Source organism: Balaenoptera acutorostrata, chromosome 6 (assembly GCF_949987535.1).
Source record: "Balaenoptera acutorostrata chromosome 6, mBalAcu1.1, whole genome shotgun sequence".
Lineage (NCBI taxonomy): Eukaryota > Metazoa > Chordata > Mammalia > Artiodactyla > Balaenopteridae > Balaenoptera > Balaenoptera acutorostrata.
The window spans coordinates 54772714-54794085 of record NC_080069.1 but is presented as its reverse complement, the minus strand read 5'-3'; the positions used below and the strand labels follow the sequence as shown (position 1 = coordinate 54794085).

At 38.0% G+C, this 21372-nt stretch overlaps 1 protein-coding gene across 6 annotated transcripts in view; it reads left to right on the top strand.

Moving 5' to 3' along the window:
• FOCAD (focadhesin) overlaps positions 1 to 21372 on the top strand; it is a 311339-nt gene that overhangs the window by 243895 nt on the left and 46072 nt on the right. For all 6 annotated transcript variants that reach the window (XM_007176810.2, XM_057547663.1, XM_057547662.1 and 3 more), the window contains 6 exons: positions 3230 to 3319; positions 9279 to 9426; positions 11312 to 11431; positions 12974 to 13096; positions 19352 to 19429; positions 20109 to 20180. In XM_007176810.2, the coding sequence (XP_007176872.2) occupies positions 3230 to 3319; positions 9279 to 9426; positions 11312 to 11431; positions 12974 to 13096; positions 19352 to 19429; positions 20109 to 20180 (631 nt within the window). The remainder of the gene's footprint in view (positions 1 to 3229; positions 3320 to 9278; positions 9427 to 11311; positions 11432 to 12973; positions 13097 to 19351; positions 19430 to 20108; positions 20181 to 21372) is intronic.

The window sequence follows — 21372 nt, the reverse complement described above, 5'->3', positions numbered from 1 at the left end:
TGACTTATGTGGAGGATTTGTCCCTCTCTCTCCCCCCCTCCCCCGACTCTCTCTCTCTCTCTCTCTCTGTCTCTCTCTCTCTCTCTCACACACACACACACACACACACACACACACATTATATCTGAGCAATTTGTGGTGCTCAACTTTTTGAGATGTGCAGCTTGATCCTTTATTCTCCTTTATGAATGAATTTGTCTCTCTAAAATACCATCACATAGACATTAATGTGTTTTAAGGGTTCCTCTTTTTAAAGTGATTGATTACTTGAAAATCATTTCATGCTTAGATGAAAGCCATGTGTAATAGACATGAGGAAAGTCTAATCATATGGTGCTATAAATTTTAAAAAGCTTCTTTTTTTCCCTCTGGTTTATAAGGGTGAAAGTAATTACTTATTCTTTGTTGATATCACTATAAAACGGGAGGAAAAGATCGGGGTACCCCTGTGCCTGAGGGTGCGGGAATCACTGAATCACCTGAGAACTGCATGTACCCAGTTTTAAATATTGCTTTTATCCTGCGCCCTGGCTACATTTTTGTAATCCTTAAAGAGTCTTAATCTCTGCATATTATACTGTGTGCTTTATTCAGTTTGATTGCTCATTTTTAGACTGCTAGCTTTACTCTTGAATGGAGCTAATAGAATATCAAAGACCCAGGTGGAAAATTCCACTAAATGGGAAAGTTTTCTGGTGCACGAATCTACTTTAGTTTTGTTGCTCATTATATTTATTCTTTATTCTATTACCGATCTTAGAATTTTATATATCCAGATTGATTGTACTGTGGTACAACATGAGTATTTGGGGATCATGAATATTTAGATGTCACTGATTTGGAATTTCAGCCCCATTTTCCTGCATTGGAAATAGTAGGGATTGTGGGGAGAGGCATTCTGTTCTGATGTTAGCTGTCCTTAAGCTTCCCTAGTTGGCAGAAATTGTCTGTCCAAAGGCAAGAAATGGTGTTGATGTGGGTAAATTGGGTGATATTATGCTATATTTAGATTTCTGTTTGAAACCAGTGGTTAAGTTTACATTTGTAGTTTACATAGTTTTGTGCAAACATCCATATGTGAAACCTTTATGAGAACTGCTATTGATCTAGGGAAATACTGTATTTCAGATGATCATTTTCAGCCCTTGGAAACATCTGTTGGATGATTGGGAAGATTGGCTTAGTCTTTGTGATCATAAATGAAACATTTCCAGAATATTCATTTTGTTCTATTCACCAGTATTAGTACACACAGGCCTGGTTCTGGACGTGAACAAAAAGCTGCCCTTTGCATGTGAATTGACTGTTACATGTCTTGTGTGTGTGACAGAACACAAAGTATTTTTATAGACTTAAAACATGAAAGTGATTTTTTTTTCCCCTTTGCTTCTATGCTACAAATGGCGGTCCCTTCACCATCTGTGTTCATGTGCTTTCTTCAGTATCTTTTCAAGCTACTTGTTTTACAACTAAAAATGAGCCATGGCAGTTTAATTCCAGACAACTCATTTCATCCTATCCTGGCTCTGGCTCCCTTCTTCCTTAGTTTAGGAGGAGATGCTGCTGGTTTTAGGGCTTGACAAGCTTACATTTGTGGTTAATTTAATTATGCTACCTGGAGAAACCTATGGTGATTCCCCTAAAGCATCCTTTCTGGTTCCTAGGTTGCCTTCCACCCCTATCTACCCTACTTGACTTTGCACCTGCAGGAAACCCTGGGGAAGGACACCAGGAAGCTCTTCCTGAGGCGGACTGCCCACAGAATAACTGCAGATTTTAACTTTGCCATAATGATCCTGTATTTGATAGCATTCTCCTTCTGCCTGGTGTGTTAGTACTGCAGCCATTAATAGGATTATTCATGGTTCCCACCTTCCTAATTTCATAGAGCAGAGGAATCTGAAATATTTGCCTTTTAGTACTAATAAATATTTTACTAGATAATGACAGTCTCACCAGATAATGACATCTTTGGAGAAAATTTCTATTTTTCTAAAATTAAAGTAAGTGTTTTGAGGGCTACTAACTCTGAATAATCAATGACATCAAATAAGTGGCCCAAAGTGGCCTCTTAGGAGAACAGGATTAGGACAATATCTTGGTCTCAAGAATGAAAAATCACTTTGTAGAAAAGAATTTTGACATTCAATCCGTCTTTCTTTTTATTTTATTATTTTTTTGCTGAGGCTTATGAAAAATCTCCTGAATTTAAATTCCAGTCTAGAATTTATTCAGAAAAGTATATTATTCCAAAGCTCGCTTCTGTCATAACTCCCAGAGGATACTAGTAGGATCTCTTTAGCATTTGTTTAGGATATTTAAGTACATTTTACTCCAGAGAACAACTATAATAGGACTTATTTAGTTAAAGCTATTAAAATTGTGTGTACCTGTGTGCATGTTTTCTCATTGCAAAATGTACTCCTTCACCTCAGGCAAAACCACTATACCCTTGGTTGGAGAAGTTATTATTTAAAGTGCGCTCTGGCTGGCTGGCATTCCTGGGGCTGCATTCCACTCAGCATGGTCTGAGGCAGCAGCAGGAGAGCTGACATGTAGGGACCCCTTGATAATAAAGTGTCGGTGATGAAGCCCACAACTCTGCCTGAAAAAACAGACGTAGACCTACCTTTTAAGTTTTATTTTACTCTAAAAGTCATAGTTCTCACCGAGACAATTACAAAAACCACCTCAATTACTGTATAAAGGCAGAAAAATATAGGGCTGGGTTTTTCCCCGCCCCCCGTAAAGAAAAAAAAAAAAAAGAATAGAACTGAAAACCTACATATTTGAGACATGAAATCAGAAGTTATAGTCTTTGCAAGAAAGATTTGGAATGATTATTGATAATATCAGCTTAATGGATTAGTAAATATTCTGAAGAAAATCACCTTAGCATTCCTAGAAATAATTTTTTGGAATTCTGAGCTTTGTTCTTATTTTTCAGTGATTTTAAAATTTGAATGAGCTGAGAAAATGCAAAAGTAGCAGTTTTAGGGTTTATTGGTTTGCAAGTGATTATAATGTACGGAAACCCAATTATTGAATAAATTCTCTGACTCAGTTTCTCTGTCTACAAAATATATGTGAATCATATTTGCTACTTTTATATATTTTTTAAAGAAATGCATTTTCAACAAAATATTAAGAGCAAAATATTACATAGTAAATATTTTGGGCAGTTGAATGATTTTAAATAATTCATTTTTCCCTCTTGGTCTTTACCCAGTGATATATCTGGCCAACAGATGAACCTTCTTCTGATGAAGTCTTTGGATGCCCTGGAAAATTGCTGCTTTGACACTAGTCTTGAATACAAGTATGTTGATTCCATTCCCTCACTGATACTCAGAGATTGGTTCTTTCTTTGCCATAAATTTTACATTCTATGGTGAAATATTTGTAGGACCCGGTCTTGAATTCCTTTGTGTAGAGATTTCAGTAATAATAAAAAAATCTGTAATTAAAGCTTACTTGTTCTGAAACCCATGTTTCAGAAATAGGCGGTTTGTTTCCATACAAAGCAACAAATGTCATTTTGTGGCTGTCGTTAAGTTACCCATACCTTAGATTCTGTCTTGTACTTTACCATGTGAGGCATCTATCTGGGGACTTGTGTGTATGACAACCTTTTTAAAATCTGTTGAAAATATTCTTTCAATTTGATTTGACTAAGAGAGTCTTTGACTCATGATTTGGATTTCCCTATGAAATCCAATGTCAGAGGAATCAAAATAGAAACAAGCAGAGGTTACACCAGAGGTTCCCAACCTCCTCAATATTAGTAGATCCCTTCTCCCCCCAAACTTCATGCTTTTAAAATATTTTGTCTGTTAAACTAAATATCATAAGAGTTAATTTATTTTCTCATTCCAGTCATGAAAAACAACAAAAACAAAAAGGAATAATCAGAAAATACAATACAAAATGGTGTTAAACATACTCATTTAGTGAGACATTGAATGTTTTAACTCATCCATGTGGCTTGTGTGGGAAAACATATTGTTTTATTAGGCCTTCTGAAATATTGACACCATTGAGAACCTGGATTGTACCTTTTTGGACTTCCCTATATTTTGGGACTTCAGGTTTGGATCTTCTGGGGTTGAAGTTACTAGGAAACTCCAATTTATTAACTCATTTACTTCAGGCTATTATGGGCACTGTTCAAATATGAGTTAAATCAGTGTTTACCAAAAAAATCAGTGTTTAAATTTCTGGCCTTTAGGAACTTATGATCTAAAGTTACGTTCATGGATGTAGCCTGTTAAGTTCAGACTAACAAAAGCATAAATGGTAGAAGTACTGCAAGTATCATGTATTTCATCATGTGTAAATAAAGTCAGATATTCACTTAGTAAGTGGTAGTTATGAGATCTTGCACATGCAGGCTAAGGTTGGATGAGAACGCTTGAAACGCACTCACTTTATCACACTTTAAAGTTGAACACGTCAGAGATGAAATGACATGTGAAGAGTGTGGTTTTGAGTATGGGCAAAGAAAGAGTTCGGTGGCATGATTCAAGTCTCTTAAATTTAGAAAATGATTAATGGAAGGGATAGGGTCATTTAACTGTTGGGGGTCCGGTGAAGAGTTGAGTTTTTTGAGCCTAATTCATGTGTTGGTGGTGCTGCCTTTTACAGCCAAGGAATAAGGTAAGTTTCTGTCCTTTCCTCTCCCCTCTCCCCCTCTTCCTTCTTTCTCCTGCCTTCCCACAAAGGTGTCCAACATATCTGTAGCTCAGGGTATTATAAAGCTGTGGAGAAAATTGTGCTAACATGCTGCACACTTTCAGCCAGCTGGAACAATCAGGAGTGACTGTCACGTATCAGCTCCATGAGTTTGCAGGAAGGTTGTTTGAGTGAAGGGAGGGCCATGCGGATAATTGAATTATCCAAAGTATGGGCATTTATGCATTTACAACCTTCATATGTCTAAGCATATGTAACTTTAAAATTAACTTTTTATATTAACAAGGTTCTTGTTTCTTCATTCTTACCTTCTTTCTTGATTCTTACCTTCTTAATAAGCAAATGTGTTTGGGAGAAGGAAAGGTGGGCCTCCATAGGGGATTGAGCCTACAGATTCAAGTAGGATAGGGTCATCAGAAATTTCCTGTCCGTTTAGTAAAATCTTGCTCGCCTTTCGGCACCAATTAAAAGCCCAGGTCCTTCAAGAAACCCTCCCTCTATTCTCTCCAAACTGTGTTTTTCCTAGTTAATGAAGTTTAGTATTTTGTCATTTCTAATGCTTTGTGGGTGTCCACGCTTAGGTAGTTCTCTCTTTGGTTTTGGGTTCCACTAATACTTACTGAGCAACGCCATATTTTGCTAGGCCTTTTCACATCCGCTTCTCATGTAATTAAGCCCTGATTACAACCTAAATATTGATACTAAAGCAGGAGTCACCATCACTTCAGTTTACAGGTGAAGAACATGAGTCTCAAATAGGAGACTGGTTCAAGGTCACGCACTAAGTGGCAGAGCCAGGAGAGAAACCTAGGTAGTCTGACTTCAAAGCCAGCTTGCTTTCTCTTGCTTAGCACAGCATGGAGAACACATTTCAGTAGAAAGAAAGCAGTTTGACACTTGACAGTGTGGTGTTGATTATTTTTTCTGACATGTGAATGTTGCCTATCATTAAAAGCAGAAGAGAGATTCTAACTCGGCCCAGACCTGGTTCATAGCATAAAGTATTCCCCCATCCAATGAGCTTGCAGGAGTCCGGGGCAGTCCTCTCTCACCTGAAATATCGGAGGCGTTACCCAAAGGTAGTTAATAGATCTGGGAGCATGCTACCTCAAGCGATAGAATTCACCCACAGCAAATTTACCACGCTTCCTTGGTTTAATGGATGTGTCCCTGCTGAGAGAACCGAGCACCTGGTCTGGTGTTTGGGGTCCTATCACTTACATTTTGCTGCCATCTAGTGGTACTTATTACACCATTTCAATCTTCACAGCCATAACTAGTCATGTTATCCATCAATGACCTGAGCATTGGTTAATTACTGTTGAGCTTTCACAAATATGATAACATTTGTATAGCACTTTGTAAAGGGCAAAGCACTATACAAATGTTAACTGTTATTAGAACTAATTATTAGATGGCCTAGTACTTAATCTGCAGAATAGCCTACAATAAACTAGGGAATTGAAGATTCATCTCTGGTTAATTTTAGAAAAATATATCATGTCCCAGTTGATATAGCAACACACATATCAGAATTATGAGCATAGCTTTTAAGACTCAGAATTTCCTTTGCCAGTGATATTTTAATACACATGGATAAGAGATTCAAATAAGTAATGACATAATGGGGCATATCATCCTCTTTATCATTTGTTAGTATTCTTATAGGAGATTTATGTTAGCAATTCCAAAACCTCAATTTTATATCTAACACAATTTATTTCATCTGTTCAGGACACCAACACTTAAGTCCTTTTTGTTTTCAATGGACAGAAAGATGTGAAAGCTATCTCTGCCCAAGTTATTCTTGGTTTAGAGCTGGTAGAACAGTGAAGCTAGAATGAGGGAAATGTGTAGAAATGCTGAACTAAGCGCCAGAAGAATCTTTAAGACTTAGGACAAAAGATACACACATTAAAATGTAGAAGATTTGGAAGTCAGAAGGAAACATCAGGAATGAAGCTTTAGGACTACCTTCTTGGTACATGCTGGAACAAATTAGACAAAGTAGAAAGAAACAGTTCAGATGGTCAATAGATGCATACAATCTAACATATTTTTATTGGCACCCATATGTACTTAGTTAGACTATATATTCGTATATCATAACAGTCAGCTAATAACCAAATGAATAGAATCGTTGGTGACTGTTAACCTTGCCCAAGAATAATTCTGCTGTGATAATTTTAGGTAAATGTAAACTAGACACTGGGATGTCTTTTTCTAGACCTTTGTGCCCATGTGCCTTGAGATGGTGAAAGAGGAGCTTCAGTCCAGCGGATAGAGATTTTTGTGTGCCCAGAATAGCCAGAAAAGCAAAACCTGTCTATTATTTGAAAAAGATGAACCCCAGTAGTTAAGTGAGCTTTGAGAAGAATCTTTTTTCCTCATAAACCTGACACCTCTTTCTTAAATTAGTCTAGCAAAAAATAGAAATCGAGTTTTCTTGATTGAATCTTGGATGATATATTCAGTGAATTTTACCACTCATAAATTTTGCCTCCAACTGAACATGGAAGTCAAGCCTTGGGTTTTTTTGGGGGGGTTTCCCCCCTATAGATTTTCTCTCCACTTTAGAGTCTCTTGAAACTAAAGAGAATTTGGTCAGTTCTTCAGCATTCAATAAATGTTGGTTGAATGCCTCTCCCTGTCAAGCAGTGTTACTAGGTGCCACAAATACTGTGGTGAGGAAAAAACAGAAAAGGTACCTACCCTCATGGAGCCTGCAAGCTAGTGAAGGACGTGGTCAGTAATCAGATCAGTTCCCAGATAATCTTCATCGGAGTATACCATTAAAATTGTCTGAAGTAAATTAGTACAAGGTACTATGGGAAATACTAAGGAGGTTCCCTGCTGGGCCAGGGCAGGTATCCCTGAGGAAGTAACATGTGAAATCCTAAGCATAAATAGCAGTTACATAGTTAAAGAGGGAGCAAAAGTTAAATTTTAAAGTATTAAATGATGTTTGTCTAACAATATCTTTGGTCTAATTTCAGGTTTTCATATGCATCAATATAGAAAGATGGCCCAAAAAAACCTTTCCTGTAGAGTCTAAATGAAAACAAAGACTTTAAATCCATTCTAATCAGCAGTAGCCTTTCCTCTTTCAGAAATGTGATTTGTCTCAAAAGCACACAATGTTCAGATGTTAGATGCTGATTTAACTCATTGAAATATGCATTATGCTAGTTGAGCTGGTTGTTAAGTTCATGTAAGCGGGAACAGCAGTTCTGCCTGACTTGGATTATTGCTGCAGTAGCTTCCTGACAAAGGATTTTCTAATGCCAGATTTTTGTGCAATAGAACCTAGGAAAACACACCTGAGACGTTGCCTTCTCATAAGCATTCCATCATGGCATCACACAGGGTGTGACGGGGTTTGGCAGTTGAAACAGAAGGCTGGAAATCAAAAAACCCTGTCTTCTGTCCATGCTCTGCTGGAAACTCTCTGCATGACCTTGAGCAAATCCTGTAGCCTCTCCATCCTCTCGGGTATCTCTTATCGGATGTGGAAGCTCCGTTGGCACAGAGGTGTCAGGGGAAGTAACTAACATGTTCAAGAAACTATGTGAAGGTCTTGACGCCAGCCAAAGCGATAGATGCTATATAAGAGCAAAATGACATAACATACGGGCATTGAAATATGTTATTGGAGAAATGCCCTGGAATGTCTTCTTAAGCAGTAGATATCAGGAAGAGAGGCAAGCCAAACCAGAGTGAGGATGATTTCTGAAAAAGTCAGCATTTCCTCAACTTGAAAAACAACAATGATGGTAAAAACATTTTCAAAAGAGTAAAAAATTACCCCCAAGCCACATTTATCCTATCACACTAACTAGAAGTTTTCTGGAAGAACAATTCTTTTCTTTAAATGGATATGTATTCTTTCAGGAGAACTGGGGCACAAAGCCCAAGATTCCAATTGAATTGTCACATGGGGTAACTTTTGACAAGCCTGTCATTTGTCCATTTTCTCTTCTGACCCAGTGGTACTCGGAGGGATCAGAGGGGAGAAGAGGATTAATGTCATTGTGCACAGACAAATACACAGTTTCTTTGAGACAGAAATTCCACTTGTTGAAGTTGACTAGGAAACATGAAGCACTTAGCAGTACCTCGTAATTATGCCTTGCATTTATCCGCCCCTCCTCCCCCCGTTATTAGTCAGATGGCCTCAGCTCATATCCTGAAATTTAGGCTTTTCTCTCCTTATGCAGTTAATCATAGTGCACTCAGCATGATTGGGGGGGGGCAGTCAGTGGAGAGAGGACCACAGCATTTCTCTAAGTGCAGGGATAGAACTGGTTTGACTAATTTTTATGCCTCCTTCTCTTACAGAGTTTAAGTCAAACTATTTCATGTATTTATTTGTTTTCTCCATTGGGTACATAGCACTGGCATGGGCCACGGACACATTTTGACTTGGGGGGGGGGGTTGGTCATGGAATACACCTGTACACCAGGCAGCAGAATTAGAATCCAGCCATCTTACCTCGGGCTGTAGAGCACTGGTAACTCCCATGATAAGTGAACAGCAATGGCGTGGATTTCTTACGATTTTCACTCATCTTTTTTTGGCATCCAAGCACGGGCTGTATACTGGGAGTTGGACTTGTCCTGTCCCTCATGAGCCACAGCAGCCGAACAGAGTCGCGAGTTCACGTGGCGGCCTCGCTTCGGAAGCTCTCCGTGTACCTAGATGACAGCGGGGGCCAGAGCAGAACCTTTCAGGAGGTAGGAGACCAACGTTCCAGTTTCCTTCCCTCTGCTGGCTTTTGTTTTCCTCTTGCTGCTTATTTTCTACTTCTCCTGTTTTGGTAACTCTGAAATTAAATCCTTCCTCAGTTTCAGCTGGGCTAAGGAGAAAATCTGAGTGGCAAACAACCTACAGTAGATCATAAGGTTTTCAAATAGTGCAGCTATTTAAATCAACTTAGACTTACATGTGACATATAATAAGAGTCTTTAGTGAATACAAAAGCCTAACTCAGCATCACTAGAAGGCAGTTTCTAAGAAGAGCTGCAATTTCTGGAGGAAGGTTAAATGGAGATTTTTTAGAATTAGGCTCCGTCCAAATATAACTTTAAGAAATGGCCAGGAATGAGCTTAAGAAACTGCGGATCGAAAAGGCATTTGATTTTTTTTTAATGTCAGTAAGCATGAAAAATTATTGAGGAAATTCCCTTTACCACACATAATGAAAAGATTTTTCTGTGATGGTGCAAAAATATGCAGAATTGGGATCCTGGGCTCTGGTCTGTGTGTTGACTGCGTCGAGCAGGACGTCTGAGGCCTGTGTGTCTGTGAGCCCAGGTGAAGCCGCGCCGCTGCGGGGCTCTTCTCTCTGGGAGGAGCCTGGGCCGACCTCCTGGCCTCACCAGATTCCCCCTCTCATTAGAGCAGATCCTATTTTCCCCCCGGCCTGCCCACGAGCTATTGATGAGCACATAATGGCTGCTGTGTTTCCCCGCTCAGCTCCTCTGCTTTCAGCAATAGGACTTGTTGAATCAGTGAATTTCTTTGGGGCACAGAGGGTTGCAGTTTTGTTCTAAGACATGCACCACATTTCCATTTTTAAAGCAGTGCAGCTCACAGTTGGAAAGTACATATTTTTTTTTGTTAAGCCGAAGGAGAAAATGTTACAACCACGGAGCAATTTGATTAATAAATGAAAGCAAGGCTTTTATAATTGATGCATCTGTCTGCCTTGATGGTTTGATTTAGAAGGCCTCGAGCAAGCAGTTTTGGTTGTTCCTCCCCTCTGATTTTTATTATCCAATTTCTACCTTAGAAACTGCCTCTTTTTTTCATGCTGTATCAATCAGTGTGAGGAGTTGAACATTTCTACTTTGTCTTAACAGCATCTTTGTTGAGGAAGGGATTCATCAAGAAAATGCAAGGTAGCAGGGAGGGATGAATAACCTTGATTTGGAAAAATGGAAGCTCAAATAGTTGGAGTGACTTGCTTAAAGTTACTTAGCCAGTCAGTGGTCAATTTGGGATATACACTCAAGTATTGTTTCTACTCCCAACATTTTAAAAAAATTTATACTTTGTTCATTTATTCATCTATTTATTTATTCATTTGCTTATTAAAATCACACCAGTGCTCTGAAGTGAGTAGTAGTATCCCTATTTTACACAATTTATCTGACTCTAAAACCCACCTTCCTCGTCCGTCATGCTCCACTACTTCTACTAGGGAATCTTAATGTAGCAGCGTTTCACTGCTTTGAATTTCCTCTCCGGTTTGGCCTTGGATCAGAGCACATGGCCATTAGTAGTGTCCACTGGTGATGAAAATCTACTTCTACTGTTGAGGGAACTTCTTGATTTAGCGTCTAAAGACCCGGGTTTGAATATCGCCTCTGTCACTTCCTAGTTATGTGTAATTGAGCCTCGAAGATTTTATCCAGAAGGTAGCCATAATGACCCCCATCTCATAATATTGTTATGAAATATAAGTTAGGCAGCAAAACAATGCCCGGTCTATAGTGGGTATACTCGAATCCAATCCTTATCCCAGGGATAAGTTTCACAAAATATTCATGTCAATTAAACCGTGTTCTTTTATTTCCCCTCACGAAGACACGTGTTTCTGCTGTCTTTTCTTCTCAGGTCCTTGCCTATACCCTCAGCTGTGTATGTACATCCGCATTCAGTGCCGGAATTATCGAGGCGGTGGAGGCTGAAGATATTATGAATAAGCTTCGACTGTTAGTGGAGAACAACCAGCAGGTTGGAATTTCTGGTTATTTCTCAGTGGGTCTCAGGCTGCTTGCTGCCAAGTCCTAATTCTAATTTACTCTGAATTAGACTATAATGTGGTATGTTTTGTGCCCAGAACTGAGGAACTTCTAACTCTTGTCTTGTCCACAGCTATAGCCAGTATCCACAGACATCTTTTTCTCTCTTTATCCCCTATAGACATTTTTTCTTTTTTGGTCTGAGTACGAAAGTCTTTTCTGTCTCTCCAGCTATTGCTCTGTATTTATAAAATCTTAAAACACGTGGCTAGGGAATATAAGAGTTATGTAAGGCTAGAAACAAAAATTCATAACGATAGGAATACATAGAGTAATCTGATAAAGTAAAGCCTCAGCAAGTTCAAGGCAGAGAAACTCTGCTCATGACTAAATATATAGGAAAATTTAGATTCCTGCAATTTAAATGAAATACCCTTAAAATATTCCCTCTGAAATATTAGTCAGCCTTCAAAAAGAAGAAAATTCTGACATACACTATGACGTGGATAACCTCAAGGACGTTATGCTAAGTGAAATAGGCCCATCACAAAAAGACAAACACTGTATTATTCTGTTTATATGAGGTATTTAGAGCAGTCAAAAGCATAGAGACAGAAAGTGGAATGGTGGTTGCCAGGGGCTGAGGGAGGGGGAATGGGGAATTATTGTTTAATGGGTACAGAATTTCAGTTTTGCAAGATGAAAAGAGTTCTAAAGATGGATGGGAGTGATGGTTGCACAGCATTATGAATGTACTTCATACCACTGAACTGTACACTTAAAAATGGTTAAGATGATAAATTTTATGTTATGTTTATTTTACCATAATTAAAAAAAAATTGAAACAAAAATGTTCCCTCTGATCACACAGGCTCTAGAATTCCCCTGTTTGTATTTTGTTTGCTCAGTTCTTTGTTTTTTAGATTTCTCCAAAGTCTTAATATTGGCCATAGTGGGTTACTGCAGGATTCAGTCCAGGTTTTAAGCCTGTGTTGTATTGTATTGTTATTATTTTATGGTTGTATGCCTGCTCACTTACAGTCAGAATAGATTTTGCATTGTGAATCAACTATACTTCAATAAAAAATAAAATAAAATTAATGTAAAATCAGAAAAAAAAGAGTAGATTTTGCAAACACCAAAATATAGAAGTTTGCATATGCTATGCTCATTATAGGATATTTTCTCCTCTTGTTTGGGGGATGACTGGGCTTGGGTGATTTACCTTGGTGTTTTCACCCTAACCCCCTTCTTAGAATTTGGATTGTTTGACCCAAGTCAATCAGTAGTGTAGTATTCTTTTCCTAAAATAAACCACTCACTGAAGCCGGATTCCATACAATTAGACTGCAGTTTCTGTTGCAGACCAGTGTAGATTTTAAAAATCTGCAAATCTGTGATTTTTCAAATGGCAACAGAATGTGTCTATAGGAAAGGGAGCCCTTAAATGTGCTTGTTTTGCTGTATATGAACATTCCTGATCTGTGCCATTCTTCTTTTTTTCTTACCTCTTCTTTTAATTTATTTTTAACAGACTTCAGGTTTTGCCCTGGCGTTAGGAAACATAGTTCATGGTTTGTCTGTGTGTGGACATGGAAAAGCTGAAGACCTGGGCAACAAACTGCTCCCTGCCTGGATCAGAATTGTTCTAACAGAGGTAGAAGGACCTCCTGCATGTTATTTTATATTTTTATAAAGGAAAAAGAGCTACTTTATTGGACCATTTATAAGTGCTGCCAAGATATATAGCTTAACCATAAAAGAATAGGCAATTTCAAATGAAAGAGACACATGTACTTTTTTTCCTTTTTAATTTAATTTTATTATTATTTTTTATACAGCAGGTTCTTATTAGTTATCTATTTTATACATATTAGTGTATACATGTCCATCCCAATCTCCCAATTCATCCCACCTCCACCACTACCACCCGCTCCCCCCCTTGGTGTCCATACATTTGTTCTGTACATCTGTGTCTCTATTTCTGCCCTGCAAACCGGTTCATCTGTACCATTTTTCTAGGTTCCACATATATGCATTAATATACGATATTTGTTTTTCTCTTTCTGACTTACTTCACTCTGTATGACAGTCTCTAGGTCCATCCACGTCTCTACAAATGACCCAATTTTGTCCCTTTTTATGGCTGAGTAATATTCCATTGTTTATATGTACCACATCTTCTTTATCCATTCGTCTGTCGATGAGCATTTAGGTTGCTTCCATGACCTTGCTGTTGTAAATAGTGCTGCAATGAACATTGGGGTGCATGTGTCTTTTTGAATTATGGTTTTCTCTGGGTATATGCCCAGTAGTGGGATTGCTGGGTCATATGGTAATTCTATTTTTAGTTTTTTAAGGAACCTCCATATTGTTCTCCATAGTGGCTGTATCAATTTACATTCCCACCAACAGTGCAAGAGGGTTCCCTTTTCTCCACACCCTCTCCAGCATTTGTTGTTTGTAGATTTTCTGATGATGCCCATTCTAACTGGTGTGAGGTGATACCTCATTGTAGTTTTGATTTGCATTTATCTAATAACTAGAGATGTTGAGCAGCTTTTCATGTGCTTCTTGGCCATCTGTATATCTTCTTCGGAGAAGTGTCTATTTAGGTCTTCTGCCCATTTTTTTGATTGGGTTGTTTGTTTTTTTAATATTGAGCAGCGTGAGCTGTTTATATATTTAGGAGATTAATCCTTTGTACGTTGATTCGTTTGCAAATATTTTCTCCCATTCTGAGGGTTGTCTTTTCGTCTTGGTTATAGTTTCCTTTGCTGTGCAAAAGCTTTTAAGTTTCATTAGGTCCCATTTGCTTATTTTTGTTTTTATTTCCATTACTCTAGGAGGTGGGTCAAAAAAGATCTTGCTGTGATTTATGTCAAAGAGTGTTCTTCCTATGTTTTCCTCTGAGAGGTTTATAGTGTCTGGTCTTACATTTAGGTCCTTAATCCATTTTGAGTTTATTTCTGTGTATGGTGTTAGGGAATGTTCTAATTTCATTCTTTTACATGTACCTGTCCAGTTTTCCCAACACCACTTACTGAAGAGACTGTCTTTTCTCCATTGTATATCCTTGCCTCCTTTGTCATAGATTAGTTGACCATAGGTGTGTGAGTTTATCTCTGGTCTTTCTATCCTGTTCCATTGATCTATATTTCTGTTTTTGTGCCAGTGCCATATTGTCTTGATGACTGTAGCTTTGTAGTATAGTCTGAAGTCAGGGAGTCTGATTCCTCCAGCTCCATTTTTCATTCTCAAGATTGCTTTGGCTATTCGGGGTGTTTTGTGTCTCCATACAAATTTTAAGATTTTTTGTTCTAGTTCTGTAAAAAATGCCGTTGGTAATTTGATAGGGATTGCATTGAATCTGTAGATTGCTTTGGGTAGTATAGTCATTTTCACAATATTGATTCTTCCAATCCAAGAACATGGTATAGCTCTCCATCTGTTTGTGTCATCTTCGATTTCTTTCATCAGTGTCTTACAGTTTTCTGAGTACAGGTCTTTTACCTCCTTAGGTAGGTTTATTCCTAGGTATTTTATTCTTTTTGTTGAAATGGTGAATGGGATTGTTTCCTTAATTTCTCGTTCTGATCTTTCATTGTTAGTGTATAGGAATGCAAGAGATTTCTGTGTATTAATTTTGTATCCTGCAACTTTACCAAATTCACTGATTAGCTCTAGTTTTTTGCTGACATCTTTAGGATTATCTGTGTACAGTATCGTGTCATCTGAAAAGAGTGACAATTTTACTTCTTCTTTTCCAATTTGTATTCCTTTTATTTCTTTTCTTCTCTGATTGCCGTGGCTAGGATTTGCAAAACATAAAAATACATGATTTTTATTCTTCCATTTGTTAATATGGTGTATCACATTGACTGATTTGCGTATATTGAAGAATCCTTTCATCCTTGGGATAAATCCCACTTGATCATGGTGTATGATCCTTTTAATGTGCTGCTGGATTCTGTTTGCTAGTATTTTGTTGAGGATTTTTGCATCTATATTCATCAGTGATATTCGTCTGTAATTTTCTTTTGTTGTAGTATCTTTGCCTGGTTTTGGTAACAGGGTGATGGTGGCCTCGTGGAATGAGTTTAGTAGTGTTCCTTCCTCTGCAATTTTTTGGAAGAGTTTGAGAAGGATGGGTGTTAGCTCTTCTCTAAATGTTTGATAGAATTCACCTGTGAAGTCATCTGGTCCTGGACTTTTGTTTGTTGGAAGATTTTTAATCACAGTTTCAATTTCATTCCTTGTGATTGGTCTGTTCATATTTTCTATTTCTTCCTGGTTCAGTCTTGGAAGGTTAACCTTTCTTAGAATTTGTCCATTTCTTCCAGGTTGTCCATTTTATTGGCATCGAGTTGCTTATAGTAGTATATTATGATGCTTGGTATTTCTGCAGTGTCTGTTGTAACTTCTCCTTTTTCATTTCTAATTTTATTGATTTGAGTCCTCTCCCTCTTTTTCTTGATGAGTCTGGCTAATGGTTTATCAATTTTGTTTATCTTCTCAAAGAATTGGCTGTTAGTTTTATTGATCTTTGCTATTGTTTTCTTTGTTTTTATTTCATTTATTTCTGCTCTGAACTTTATGATTTCTTTCCTTCTGCTAACTTTGGGTTTTGTTTGTTCTTCTTTCTCTAGTTGCTTTAGGTGTACGGTTAGATTGTTTATTTGAGATTTTTCTTGTTTCTTGACGTAGGCTTGTATTGCTATAAACTTCCCTCTTAGAACTGCTTTTGCTGCATCCCATAGGTTTTGGATTTTCATTGTCAAAACGAAACACGTTGTCATGTTTTCGTTGTCATTTGTCTCTAGATATTTTTTGATTTCCTCTTTGATTTCTTCAGTGATCTCTTGATTATTAAGTAACATATTGTTTAGCCTCTATGTGTTTGTGTTTTTTACGTTTTTTTCCCTGTAATTGATTTCTAATCTCATAGCACGTGGTCAGAAAAGATGCTTGTTATGATTTTAATTTTCTTAAATTTACTGAGGCTTGATTTGTGACCCAAGATGTGATCTATCCTGGAGAATGTTCTGTGTGCACTTGAGAAGAAAGTGTAATCTGCTGTTTTCAGATGGAATGTCCTATAAATATCGATTAAATCTATCTGGTCTTTTGTGTCATTTAAAGCTTGTGTTTCCTTATTAATTTTCTGTCTGGGTGATCTGTCCATTGGTGTAAGTGAGGTGATAAAGTCCCCCTCTATTATTGTGTTACTGTCAGTTTCTCCTTTTATGGCTGTTAGCATTTGCCTTATCTATTGAGGTGGTCCTATGTTGGGTGCATATATATTTATAATTGTTATATCTTCTTCTTGGATCAATCCCTTGATCAGTATGTAGTGTCCTTCCTTGTCTCTTGTAACAGTCTTTATTTTAAAGTCTATTTTATCTGATATGAGTATTGCTACTCCAGCTTTCTTTTGATTTCCATTTGCATGGAATATCCTTTTCCATTCCCTCACTTTCAGTCGGTATGTGTCCCTAGGTCTGAAGTGGGTCTCTTGTATACAGCATATATACGGATTGTGCTTTTGTATCCATTCAGCAAGCCTGTGTCTTTTGGTTGGAGCATTTAATCCATTCACATTTAAGGTAATTGTTGATATGTATGTTCCTATTACCATTTTCTTAATTGTTTTGGGTCTGTCTTTGTAGGTTCTTTTTTCTCTTGTGTTTCCCAAGAAACACTGCTTAGAGAAGTTAGAGCAGTTCCTTTAGCATTTGTTGTAGAGCTGGTTTGGTGGTGCTGAATTCCTTAGCTTTTGTTTGTCTGTAAAGCTTTTGATTTCTCTGTCAAATCTGAATGAGATCCTTGCTGGGTAGAGTAATCTTGGTTGTAGTTTCTTCCCTTTCATTACTTTAAATATATCATGCCACTCCTTTCTGCCTTGTAGAGTTTCTGCTGAGAAATCAGCTGTTAACCTCATGGGGGTTCCCTTGTATGTTATTTGTTGTTTTTCCCTTGTCACTTTTAATAATTTTTCTCTGTCTTTAATTTTTGTCCATTTGATTACTATGTGTCTCAGCATGTTTCTCCTTGGGTTTATCCTGCCTGGGACTCTCTGTGTTTCCTGGACTTGGGTGTCTATTTACTTTCCCATGTTAGGGAAGTTTTTGACTATAATCTCTTCAAATATTTTCTCAGGTTCTTTCTCTCTCTCTTCTCCTTCTGAGACCCCTGTAATGTGAATGTTGTTGCATTTAATGTTGTCCCAGAGGTCTCTTAGGCTTTCTTCATTTTTTCATTCTTTCTTCTTTCTTCTGTTCTGCAGCAGTGAATTCCAGCATTCTATCTTCCAGGTCACTTATCTGTTCTTCTGCCTCAGTTATTCTGCTATTGATTCCTTCTAGTGTATTTTTCATTTCAGTTATTGTATTGTTCATCTCTGTTTGTTATTTAATTCTTCTAGGTGTTTGTTCTTTAATTCTCCTAGGTCTTTGTTAAATGTTTCTTGCAACTTCTCGATTTTTGCCTCCATTCTTTTTCTGAGGTCCTGGATCATCTTCACTATCATTATTCTGAATTCTTTTTCTGGAAGGTTACCTTTCTCCACTTCATTTAGTTGTTTTTCTGGGGTTTTATCTTGTTCCTTCATCTGGTACATAGTCCTCTGCCTTTTCATTTTGTCTATCGTTCTGTGAATGTGGTTTTCATTCCACAGGCTGCTGGATTGTAGTTCTTTTTGCTTCTGCTGTCTGCCCTCTGGTGGATGAGGCTATCTAAGAGGCTTGTGCAAGCTTCTTGATGGGAGGGACTGGTGGTGGCTAGAGCTGGGTGTTGCTCTGGTGGCAGAGCTCAGAAAAACTTTAATCCAATTGTCTGCTGTTGGGTGGGGCTGAGTTCCCTCCCTGTTGTTTGTTTGGCCTGAGGTGACCCAGCGCTGGAGGCTACAGGCTCTTTGGTGGGGCTAATGGTGGACTCTGAAAGGGCTCACGCCAAGGAGTACTTCCCAGAACTTCTGCTGCCAGTGTCCTTGTCCCCATGGTGAGCCACAGCCACCCCCTGCCTCTGCAGGAGACTCTCCAACACTAGCTGTTAGGTCTGGTTCAGTCTCCTATGGGGTCACTGCTCCTTCTCCCTGGGTCCTGATGCGCACACTACGTTGTGTGTGCCCTCCAAGAGTGGAGTCTTTGTTTTCCCCAGTCCTGTCGAAGTCCTGCAATGAAATCCCGCTAGCCTTCAAAGTCTGATTCTCTGGGAATTCCTCCTCCCGTTGCCAGACCCCCAGGTTGGGAAGCCTGACGTGGGGCTCAGAAACTTCACTCCATTGGGTGGACTTCTGTGTTATAATTGTTCTCCAGTTTGTGAGTCACCCACCCTGCAGTTACGGGATCTGATTTTATTGTGATTGCACCCCTCCTACCATCTCATTGCAGCTTCTCATTTGTCTTTGGATGTGGGGTATCTTCTCCTTTGTCTTTGGATGTGAGGTATCTTTTTTAGGTGAGTTCCAATATCTTCCTGTCAATGATTGTTCAGCAGTTACTTGTGATTTTGGTGTTCTCACAAGAGGGAGTGAGCGCACTTCCTTCTACTCCGCCATCTTGAACCAATCTCCCCCAAGACACATGTATTTTTAATGCCTTATAAATGATACATCCTGTTAACCATTATAGTTTTGTTTTCTTTTTAACTGGCTATTTCGTCAGTGTGTTAATTTTAAAACAACACTGTGGTTTTGAAAAATAAAAAACGACAAGAAACCACCTAGAATCTAACAACTTTAACCTGTTACTTAATTCAAGTCTGCTGCCGTTCTCAGTTCAGTGACACAGGTTGTGTTGACCCTACAAATTTAGTACCATTTTGACCAGTTATTTCTCTATGATATAATTTTTATCCACTTCAAACCCAAGGACTGTTTCCCTCTTGACATATTCTGATGCTTTGTTTTCAGGGCACCTCCACAATGCTTTGTTTGGCAGCTCTTCATGGCATGGTGGCCTTGGTAGGCTCTGAAGGGGATGTAATGCAGGTAAAAAAAAAAAGGGGGGGGGCCGGTGGGGGAAGAAACCTAAATGTGTACATAGTAACAGCAAGAAAAGAATACCCAATATCTCAGTATGCTAAGGAAAGAACAATATATGATCATGGTATTGTTTACACTGGGCTTTCTAGTGCCTTTATATATGGAAAATTGCTCTTGGTCAAGAATTCTTTCTATAGAGATATGTTCCTTATTTTATTTGGTTTGTAGGAATTAAACCTAGTCAACTTATATACTTTCTACAAAATTCTCTGAATGAGAAAAGTGATTGGATCCTAAGAAATTTAAAAAGCCATTCATAAGAAACTCCGTTTTGCGTCTGTGATGTTTAAGTTTACATCTATGTAATTATGCTTTCACTTTAAAACGTTTTGTATAGTGGACATATGTATATGTAAATTTACAGGTAATTCTCAGGCGTTCCTTTGTTCATACAGTAAAGGTTTATTACGTGACTGCTACATGCCACCCTGAACTGGTGCTAGGAAATCAGTGATCTCATAAAGCATGGGTCCTGCCTTCAAGGAGCTCACAGCTTTTGTTTTTGAAATATAAGGATATAATGATAAATTATTTCACAGCTTAGATGATGATAACTCATACACTGGGAATATCATTATCTACTTCTGGGGGGATGCGGGATGGGTATTTCTCCTTTTTCTTTCAGCTGAAGTCGGAAGCCATCCAGTCCTCTCATTTTCAAGGCAGACTTAATGAAGTCATTAGAACTTTAACTCAGGTGAGAAGGGGAATTTCAGACCCTTGAGTGGGAAAACAGATATTCTCCTTTGTGGTCTTTTTTCTTTTTCATGATATAAACTGTTTTACTTAGACAATGGGAAAATCTCTGGTTATTCATGGTGAGTTCAAGGGTCATTGGAGAATGGCTTACAGCCCTGCATAATTTGCTGATCAACACACACCACCTCTGTAAAAAAAAGAAAGCTGGCATTTTTGAGTTAAGTTGGCACTGGTTTCTCTTAAAAATTAAAACCTGACCTTGCAAAGAATGTCGGGCCCTCCAGACAAGGAAAAGTGGAAGACAGTCAAAGGGCAAGGCATATATCTAAGCAGAATGGTCAAGAGGCACTAGTTCAGATGTCGCAGGTAAAAGTATTTGGGTAAATTATGGTCAGCATTCTTCTTGGCTAAAGAATAAACATGTCCATCTGCTGAGAAATGATTTTATATTTTCAGATTTTTGTTTTTAAAAAATCATGATGTTCATCTTAAAAGTACAGGATGAAAGAAGCTGAAAAAATATCACTGATGTTCCTCCCAACCTGAAGCAGCTGCTACTAATATTTGGTCATATTTCTTTTTAAGCATTCTTATTTTCTCTTCATATGTAGAACTTTGTATCCTAGGCTTTTCACTTAGCATACTTGTTTTCATTCTTGCAAAATATAGCTGGTTATAATACTCACCACATAAAGAAGTTTTAGGAATTCATGCGTTTAAAAGCAAACAAATTTCTGAACAGAAGAAACTGTCTTTTGCATGTATGAATATGAATATTCTCCAAAAAAAATTCTACTGAAACATAAGTTGCTGTAACTTGGGGAAAAAACTATAAATGAAAACTATTATTTAAAAAATCTTATTATGAATGATAAAACAGTAATAGAGCATTATTCAAAGAAGAGAACAAAATAGTATCTCCTTCTACTTTTAAAGGTATTTTAGTTTTAAGCAACTATCACCTCTTTTTACTTTTTGGATTTTCTTTTCTCAATTTTTGAAAATTCCTTTAGACCGGTCTGACTCAGTGAAACCTGAGATAACCACTGGTACCTTCTATCATGACTGATAGATTCATTCATTCATTCATTCATTCATTCAGCAACACTTGTTGATCACCTCTATGTCCCACGTTTAGTGTACTAGACAGTTGATAGTACATCTTGTATATCTCATTACCAGCCAAGCCA